The sequence below is a fragment of the Corvus hawaiiensis genome, chromosome 12, assembly GCF_020740725.1.
Source record: "Corvus hawaiiensis isolate bCorHaw1 chromosome 12, bCorHaw1.pri.cur, whole genome shotgun sequence".
Classification (NCBI taxonomy): domain Eukaryota; kingdom Metazoa; phylum Chordata; class Aves; order Passeriformes; family Corvidae; genus Corvus; species Corvus hawaiiensis.
Window position 1 is genome coordinate 4,883,265 of NC_063224.1, and position 10,081 is coordinate 4,893,345.

The window sequence follows — 10,081 nt, forward strand, 5'->3', positions numbered from 1 at the left end:
CCTTAATAATCACATTATTAAACAGGTCAGACATAAAAACATGATGCAGCAGTTCACTCCACCCACTGCCATCCTCCAAAAAGATATTTTACAACCAAATCAGAAGGTTTCCTTTGAGGTCGCACCCTGGCCTTTAGCACCACACATAAAAGCCAGTCTTCACCACACCCTGCAAAGGGTGCCAGCTCTCAGAGGATTTTGGCTATGCCTCTCCTTGTCTCCTTGTGTCTCTCTCCTTAAGATTATCTGTAACTCCAACTTCAGATCTCAAGGCAAAGAAGTCCATCTAACAGGTCAGCACAAAAACTTGCAGAAGTTGCTTTGCTTGCTTTAAGACAAACAAAAACTATGACATATAACTTTTTTCAACTATTGAAAAGTTTAAGTCAGGCAAAAATGTGGCCTCCCCCCCTTCCATAAGAAAGGGAACAAGACAATTCCTTCAGCAGCATCAGCACAGGGAACATGTACAGGGCTCATGGGCTTTGCTCAATAAAGAGCTTGTTTACCATGAAAATCTGAAATTACCCTGATTACACTGAGCTCATCCAGAGCCAGATTGTAATCTAAATTGGAAATCTACCCTCAGCCAGAGTGTCTTGCCTAAACATGTGTGTTAGCCCTAAGTAGACAGAACACACACTCAACAAACTGTGCCCAAGGACGGACCCTGGGAGTTCTCAGCAGCACCAAGGACCTGATGTTTCATTTCACTTTGGGTTTCTTTAGCCAGCATGGAAAACAACCAATCAACTGCACCAGCTGAGCTTGCAAACAAGTCGAACACAAGCAATGCAGACGAGCTGCTGGGCACCTGTGGTTTGTGCACCTCGTGCATGGCATGAAGCACAGCTCAGGCTCATCTGTGATGTGGTGGAGTGGACCTGGTTCAGCAGTTGCCTGTTCATCTGTCATGGACCTTTCTGGGATAGAAACACCTGCCACTGGATTTGGAAAGGTGGTACAGGTGGTTGGCTTCTTTTTCTGCTTCACTTGACACTCAAGTCCTCTCACTGAACTGATGATTCCCAGCAGTGTTACACTTTTTAGGTAGCAGTTTGGAACTAGGACTTTCTCAGAAAAACAAGGGAAGATACTTTTGAAATAGAGTTATAGCCAAGAAATGAAGAGTGTCTTACTTGAAACATGTTATCGTGGTTCTAGTGCCATTGGCTTAGGAACTCATCCATCAACTCCATTTCAACCTTCCACATATGTCTTCCTTCAAATTAACTCTGCTTTTAAACTTGTTTAAAAATGCTTTTTTAGAAGAAACAAGTACAGTGCCATATCTGTGCTGCTAAATTTGCTGTTAAATATATTTAAGAAATGCAATGCTGTGTAGCATGTGTCTAATAACCCAAATATTCCAGTAACTCACTAATATTATTATTTAAAAAACACCTATAGATCTGCTGGGAAAACTTGGATTAACCAGGTTTTTATACCTCACTTATCCTTACAGCACATGGGAGAAAAAAGCAACAGAGTCAAAGAAAGATGTTCGTAGTTGCTGGTATGTATGAAGTCAAATGGACAAAATTATAAGTTTGTGAGTAGTGTTGTGGAACAGCTGGAAGATGTTTGGAATCCAGCTGAGGGAAGCACTGGAATTCTGGATATGCCCAGAGCTGGAAAACACAGATCTGCAAGACTTTCACAGAAAGCAATGACACAGCCAAGAGGAAAAAGGAACCAGGAGCATGGATTTCATCAGCACAGGAGTCTCCAACACAGAGCATTCACCATGTCCATAAACAAGAGCTGCACCAGGCAGCCCACATCATCCAGGGGATGTAGACCAACATGCCTGAGGACATAAACCAGCCACTAACCACATGGTATTAAGGACATACTTCCTTGACAGGGTCAAGGGATTTCAGAGCTGTGCACAAGCAGTGATTTGTTTTGGTTTTTTGGATACATTAAGCCACAGCAAAGATAAAATATCAGAGGTAAAGACACTAGTGGAGACTCCCCTGTACATAGGTAGCACTACACTGGTACTCAGCACCAGAACAGAGAGAAATCTCTGTACAATATTCAGAATAAGAGTCTGAACAGAGAGTGAAGAAACAAATCCTTTCAAACCATTAGTTACCGTTCTTATTTGTCAGTCCACACCAGAGAGAAGTACCTTTAGTAACTGCAGCCAAGGCCAACACAAACAAAACAGGTTCAAAGAATTTAAAAAAAAAAAATCACCAAAAAAACCAAAACACAAATAAAGAATTTCAGCCTCATCAGCTCCAGACACATCAGCAACTTCAGAGCAGCCCTGTTCCAGCCACAAAACACATTCTAAATCAAACAAAAAAGAAAAAACAAATTAATAAAAAATGTTCTTTTAATAATAAAAGTTTTGCCAAACAAGGCAATTAACACAAGTGTAAAGGCAACCTACAGGGTATAAATTACCCAGACATCCCAAGCAGCCCCATCCTGCCACACCTTCCATCCCAACTCGCCTCTTACATCAGGCACGCAGATGAGCTGCGCGTCTCCAGATACAAAGAAAGGACAAGAAATTTCATCTCTAGTTCTCCTGGGTAAACAAGATGCTCTGATTCCCAGTTCTCCCTTTGCCTGACGTGTAGCAGCAGCGCAACTGTATTTTTTTTACTATTTTGGGCTGGGTAAGAGCCTTATGGCTTCTTCCCTCCAGGCAATCTCTAGGGGCTTGTTGGAGCAGGAATATAATTAACAACTCCTCATTCAAGCCTGGTATAGTGACTTCTAAATCCCTTTTTAAACCATAAACTTTTAACATACCTATATCACTGTTGCCCCTCACCTGCTTATCCAAACATAACATGGCACTTCTGAGTTATGCCAAGCAGAGAGTTTCTGGCCAAGGCAACTATTTTGATTTATTGCCTTTCAAAGTTACAGAGACTTTACAACTCAGCTACCACTAAAACATAATAGGTAGTATTTCAATTTAATTTTTAAAAAATCCAAACGAAAACAAAACTATGCCTAATTTAAAAAACAGCTTATAAAGTCTGGAAGCAAATTCTGGCCTGATCTGTTCCTGACTTCCTACTGCCAGGGCAGCCTCCAAAGCTCCCAGGAGACTGCCAGAAACAAACTTCTAAAAAGAAACCTTGGAGACAACAATGGCTTTAGAGCCTTCCTTGACAAAGCAGTTACCACAACACTACCCTGCACACCCAGTGAAGAGGGAACAAGCCCTGGCACAAGCACAGCATGATTTGGGTAAACCAGAGCTTGGGAGCACAGGTTCCTGACAACCAAACAGCTCCCAGCTCCAGCTGCCATTTGTGTTCCTGACTTCAGTCCTCATCCCAAATCGAAGAAAAGTTTTAAAACACTACAAAAAAATCTCCATAAATGTAAAAAACCAAATAGGTACCAGGAAATAAGCAGCAGAAGCTACTGGCATGTGTTGGCTCCTACTTGGCCTTGCTCTACAACATTCATTGTCCAACAGGTGTAAGAAGAAGTGCCCAGTTGCACCTCCAGGGTGCACCTCCAGGGACATTCCATCCCACCTCCCACACCAGCACTCACGGGTGCTCCCAGCCACACTCACACAGGGACAGTGTCCCAGCAGGCTCCTCTTGTGACAACTGCAAATGCTCCAAGTGCCAGCACACAGAGGAAAGGGCAGGAGTTCAGTGGTGGGGGGCACATCCTGCCACATTTCCATGGAAATCCATTTCAGCATTGGCTGCGGCTGTGCAGGGTCTTACAAGGTCTGCAGTGTTTTAGGGATGTCAAAAGGTTGAACAGGACAGGTGAGAAGATGCAAATGCTGTCAGGTTATTTCTGACCATTTACAAGCAGGACAGCTACTTATAAGCACATAAAAATAAAGTGAACCTAACCTTACATTTGCATTTTTGTTTAGTTATATTATGCTTATCTGAGAAAAGATTTAAATAAGATTACTGGTCCATTACTGAGCTTGAAAAGCCTTGGGGAACAGTATAGAACACATACAGCCATCTGTAAGCTGCTCAAGCAGATGCGTGAAAACCAAAGACAAAACTTGCTGAGGTAACAAAAATGTCTTAATTCAATTTGCAATGCAGCAGCACAATCCCTGCATAACAACATTAAATTTGTCTAAGAATATGGGCTTAAATATCCTCTTTGTTCAGGTAGCTCCCACAAGCTCCCTGTGATCCAGGCAAGCAGGCAGTAAGTGAGCAAAATATAAAGAGTTGCAAGTTTCAGCTGGCCAGGAACGACTCATGCCAGACAGTGACAGATCTGTTCGGATGGGAACATCTGCTGCTACTGCTGAGGATACCAGGAATGCTTGGACCCAGTCTATCCTATAAAAGGTTGGCGGATCTATGCCACAACTCAGGCCAAACTTACCAGTGCAAGCATGGTCTGTTCTGGTAAAAGCCCTCTTACACCACCGTAATTTACACCAGGCTCTCAAACTAAATAAATTAAACCAGGGCAATGGATCTACATTAAGGCAATTGCCAGGATGAAGAGTGCTACAAAAAAAAGTGCAGGTTTCTGGCTGATTTGTTACAGAAGAGAAAATCAAGAGCTAACCTGGCTCGAATATAACTGCTCTGGGAGGCACAGCAATATCACCTTGAGCCAAACCACACTTTGTCCTGTGGCGTTTTCTTCCTGAGGAACCCTCCTTTTCTCAGGCTCAGGAACATACCACAAGATGTTAGAGATATGCAGGGAGACTTCTGTGCTTTGTAAATGGCAGGATTTGCTCCAGGGGCACACAGAGGGATTAGATAAACCTGTACATATAAGAGAATTCTGTAGGAATTCACACAACCACCTCAGACCTCACTACCCTGAGAGCTACAAACCACTTGGCATTAAGCAGTTGAGGCAAGACCTCAGGAACCAAACTACCACAAAAATTAAGTCTTACTGGTCCCACAGACTGAAAATTTGAAAATGAAACAGGCCTTTATTATTTTTCTGTACTTGCAGAAGCCACCCCATGGATCAGACAGGCAGGTGAGACCCATGACACCAATATCACTTCCATGTGTTTCTGTGCCCCTTCATGTCTTTTGTCCTCTCCCCACTGAAGCTGCTATCTTTGAGCTGCATGGATAATCCAGTTGCCAAATAACTAGTGGGAAAACACATCACTATAATTTACAAGTGTCCTACTCATACCCAGTCAGCCAAACAGCTTCCATGCAAAACTAAAAAACAGGTAACACTCCTCTCTCTGTGGCTGCACAAATCCTTCAGCACACACAGACTCTGCTCACACCCAACCACCCCCTCACAAAGTCCATGCCTACTTATTTTCCTACTCACACCCTAAACTAGGCATTCATGCAAACCCTACACTTTCTGAACTCGCCCACCAACTTGCCCACAGCCACAGCACATAATGACACAGCCAGACACTGAAAATACCACATCAACTCATACTTCCATTGCCTCACTTCAAGTTTCACATAAGTTTATTTTTATTCCAAGTTTTACCCCTGAAATTACTTAATGGATTTTTCTGAGCTTTATATTGGAATTTTTCAAATGAGAGCAACCTGAATCAATTGGCATTTGGAGACTCCAACAGCCTGTGGCATCAGAGCTTTGGAATCAGCTACCCTTAAAATACAGGGGGAGGAAATTCTTGTGTCTCCTGCAATAACTGTTTATATAGAGGCCTAAACTGATTTTTTTTGAAAAACCAACACTCAAAATAAATGGGACTTGCACAGACTAGGTACAAGGTGGAGATTAATTTCATCTCCAAAAAGAGCCACTGAAACATTACCCTTGCCTGGAAACACAATGCTCCAACATTGGCAACCTACCTCACCAATTCTACCCAATGTGAAGACCAGCTGACCTAAGAGAGAGATCCTAGAGTGATAAAAAGAAGAGAGACAGGCAGCAAGTAAAAACTAGGCTCTGCAAAGGTAGGTAAGAAAAATGTGTTTCCTAATGTGCCATACATGAACTAGGTATATGTCTTTTTGGTTCTTTTACATCTTGAAAGCCTGAGGAGGAGACATGAGTAAGCTTTTAAAAAAAAAAAAAAAAACAACAACCCCCCACTTAATCATATTTATATATTAATGCATGTAACCTACTTTCACACATAGTTAATGAGTTCCTTCATGAGATTTGAACCTGAACAATTTTGAGTTTAAAAAAAACCACAACTCTAATGACTACAAGTTTTGTTGCTAATGTAGTTGTGTCTGGAGCTCTCATTCCTCACACACACTTAACCCATCTTTCCCCAGCACATTTTTCAGAGATTAACAAAATGCAATACATAAAGATGAAATTCTGTGAAAAGGCACTTCTCCATTGGATAATTTACAGTACCTTTTATTTAAGCATTTTTTTCACAGTAAAAAATTGACATTTCCTGTAAACTCACCCTGCTGTAACAGTAGAACAGCAGTTTTTCCAAGGACATGACCTCTCACCACCTACAGCAACTCTTCTGAAACTTAATGTCAGGCATATGGTCATCTAAAATATGATGGCAAATGACCTAAAAAGCATTCAGGCATTTTGAAGAGTATGAATCAATGGCCCATTTCTATTTCACATCTTTGATTTCTTTGACCACAGTCTTCCAAACCTGCTTCTCAAGACAAGCAGTGACAAAAAATTATTAGTAGTACATAGGCTCCACCATGTCTTTTTTGCCAGTTCTTGGTGATCTTCCTTCTCTGTGTACTTTATTTCATTTTATACCTCAGCTCTGCTAGCTCAATCAGTGCAGAGAACTGTTTCTTTAAGTCTGTGCACGATCATTGCCATTTAAAAGTTATTCACAGCCTCATATTCTATTTATTTTTAGCTTATTTTTGTACTTGAGAATGCTGAAGTTGTACTGCAATGGTCACCCAAAACACCATTTTGCCTAAAAGCAGATGATATGACACTGCAGAAGGTTATGTTTTTTTTGGACTGTAGCATAAAGAATCCCCATCCTCACCTACCACAAAAATGCAAATTTTATGACAACTTCACAGGAAGCAGCAGCTGGAAGAAATGTACAAACAGTACAAAAGTCTCCCACAGATTTATGATAGTCTTGTGTTTAAATGGTGCTAAAGGTCTGCTCCTACTTTACACATGAAGACAAAACAAATGTCTTTATTACCTGCAAATTAGTGGACTTAAAAACCCTTTGAAATTAACCACTCGTAAATTTTGTTTACCCACTCTGACATGCAGATAGGTACCATAACATCTCGTGGAGGGTATATTCTTTTCACCTGATGGCACTGGACTTGTCAGCACTGAGTGTGATGGGGTTCAAACTGGTGTCAGCAGGACTTTCCACGACCTGGGTTTCCCTGCACACACAGCTCAGGAGCAGCTGTTTGCCAGTCAGAAACCATGACTGTGCTAATGCAGCTCATCCTCCCCAGCACTCGCTGTCAAGTGGCACAGTTCTGACTGCACATGCTGGTGACACCCCTGCCAAGAGCTGCCAGTGATCCTGGCACGGTCAGCCTTTGTCCCTCTGGCAATTTCCAAGTGATGTTCTTAGATGTTGTGGTGGCACAAGCAATGGGGAGACAAACCTGTATTTTTATTTTTAATTTAGAAGCCGATGTACTTCAGAACCCATGACCACCACCTGGAGCCCTGTCTTGCTAAAAGACACTAAGGAAGAAAAAAATGATGCTGAAGTGCTGACTCGGTGCGGCCGAGGGACACACAAAGCCCAGCACCTCACAATGCCCCTGGGACGCTGCCCCTCGGCCGGACACCTCCCTCACTATCCTCACAGTTCATTCTTTAGGGGTTACTTGTTCACACCAGGCCCTTGGCGGCAATAAAGTTGGGGGGATTTTTCCCATGGTGGGTGACACAGGCTCTCGGAGCTGGGAAAAGCAGCGGTGTGATGCGGAGAACACGACGGGTCCTGCGGAGGGGCCCGGCGGCACCGGCCGGAGGCAGGGAAGCAGGGAAGCCGGGAAGGAGGGAAGGAGGGAAGGAGGTGGCCCAGCCGCTGCTCCCACAGAATCACAGAATAGCTGGGGTTGGAAGGGACCTCTGGAGATCATCCAGTCCAGCCCTTCTGCCAAGGCAGGGTCACCTGGAGCAGGTGACACAGGAACACGTCCAGTTTGGCTTTGAATGTCCGGAGCGGGAGATTCCACACCCTCCCTGGGCGCTCGGGCCAGCTCCGGTCCGAGGCGCACCCGGGGTCCGCAGACCCGCCCCGCCGGCCTTCCCCGATTCCTTCATTCTCACACGCCGCGGATCCCTCTCCTTACATAACCCCGGCCCCCCTCCCCGAAGCGCGGCCCCTCCGAGCGGCCGGCCGGGGGCTGCGGGCCCGGCCGTACCTGATGTAGGGGCTGGCGGCCGCCAGGATGTTCTTCTGCACCGGGATCTCCTCGCCCTCCAGCACCAGGTGCGCGTCGCAGAACCGCGTCTCTTCCCGGAACGAGCTGAGCGCCCGCAGCAGCCGCGCCGGGTGCTGCGGGTCCGACACGGCGCTCGGGCCCGACATGGTGCTGCTGCTGCCGCCGCCGAGCCGGGCCGGGCCGGGCCGGCTCAGTCCCTGCCCTCACACCATGGCTGAGCGCCCGCCCGCCGCTGACATCATCTCCCGGCATCATCTCCCCGCGCCGCCCCGCGGGGGCGGCCCGGCCCGGCGGCCCTCGGGCACCGCGGCCTCTCCGCGGGCGGGGCGGGGACGGGACGGCCCGCGGCAATCTCGGCTTTGTCTCCTCACGGCTTTGGAATGGCTCTAAAGAGAAGGGAACGGAGCCGGGGAAGGGGCTGGAGCACCAGGAGCGGCTGAGGGAGCTGGGGGGCTCAGCCTGGAGGAAAGGAGGTTCAGGGGGGTTCTTCTCGCTCTCCACAGCTCCCTGGCAGGAGGATGGAGCTGCGGGGGGGTCAGACTCGTCCGGGCAACGAGAGACAGGACAAGAGGAAAGCTGCGCCCTAAGATGCGCCAGGGAAGGTTTAGGTTGGACATCAGCAGAAATTTTTTCACCAAAAGGGGTTAAGCATCGGAACGGGCTGCCCAGGGAGGTGGTGAAATCACCGTCCGTGGAAGTGTTTAAGGAAAAGCCTGAAAGTGGCACTCGGTGCCGTGGTCTGGGTTACACGGTGGTGTTTGGTCATAGGTAGGACTCGATGAACTCAGAGGTCTTTTCCAATGTAATTGATTCTGTGATCCTGTAAAACTGGCCTTTCATTTATTTATTTGTTCCCTTACATGAGCTGGAGGTGGGTGTTACTGGTGTATGTGCAAGGAAAAGTAAGAGAACGAGAATTAAGTACAGCAAGACTCATTGTGGCAGTGCCCCTTTCCACAGCTGTCCGCTGGAAATGTGGCCTTTTTCAGCTAAAAAGATCTTCAAGGCAGTTCACATGGTAAATTTTTATTATCGTGCTTAATTGCACATTAAGAGATTACTTGATTCCATCTGCTTTCTTAACAGCATCCAACATTTAAGCAGTGAAACTATTTGCACAGAGTGAAAGTGTTTCACAAACTGTGATCTGCTTTAAAACAGACACCCAGCCGGTGCTGCCAGGAGGGACCACCACAGCAGCTCGCTGTGTTCCCTGTGCTGACAGGCGCAGCAGCACTGGGATCTCCCAGCCTGTGGAACACCCAAGTGGATGTCACGCTGCCCATTCCCTCATTGGGAAAATAACGTTTGCAGATGGCCTGATCTAGCAAAGCTGTGGAGGGTCATGTGCCTTTATTACTTGCATTTCAGTGAAATGTAACAAAATTCTATCGTTCATTCAGTTTGATGGTGTCTCCAAATCATTTTACCACTTGGAAAATGAATTAAGGTTTCTGGAAGTGACCCTGTAGGAAAGAGAAATTAATGCCTTCACAAAGGGAACCTTGTTCTTTCCGAGCTGGACACAATGCTGGTTTGTTCTGTAGATAGATTGCAGCTGGGACATCCTCACACATCACCCAGCAGTCCAAACCCTGCACCCAGGGCCTGGGTGAAGACTGTGCTCAGCCCTATTGGAGCCAGAGTTTACAGCACAGCCCATGCTGAAGTGCTCCCTGACTGGGAAGGGGTCACAGGGAGGAGCAGCTCTGAACAAGAGTTTTTAGAAGCAGAGGATGTAGAACAGAAAGCCTAAACCCACA

General features: G+C 45.8%; 1 protein-coding gene across 1 annotated transcript in view; it reads right to left on the bottom strand.

Moving 5' to 3' along the window:
• GAN (gigaxonin) overlaps positions 1 to 8,528 on the bottom strand; it is a 41,292-nt gene extending 32,764 nt beyond the window's left edge. The window contains exon 1 of the mRNA XM_048316447.1: positions 8,298 to 8,528. Within this exon, the coding sequence (XP_048172404.1) occupies positions 8,298 to 8,464 (167 nt within the window). The 5' untranslated portion in view covers positions 8,465 to 8,528. The remainder of the gene's footprint in view (positions 1 to 8,297) is intronic.
• Positions 8,529 to 10,081: the final 1,553 nt, after the last annotated feature.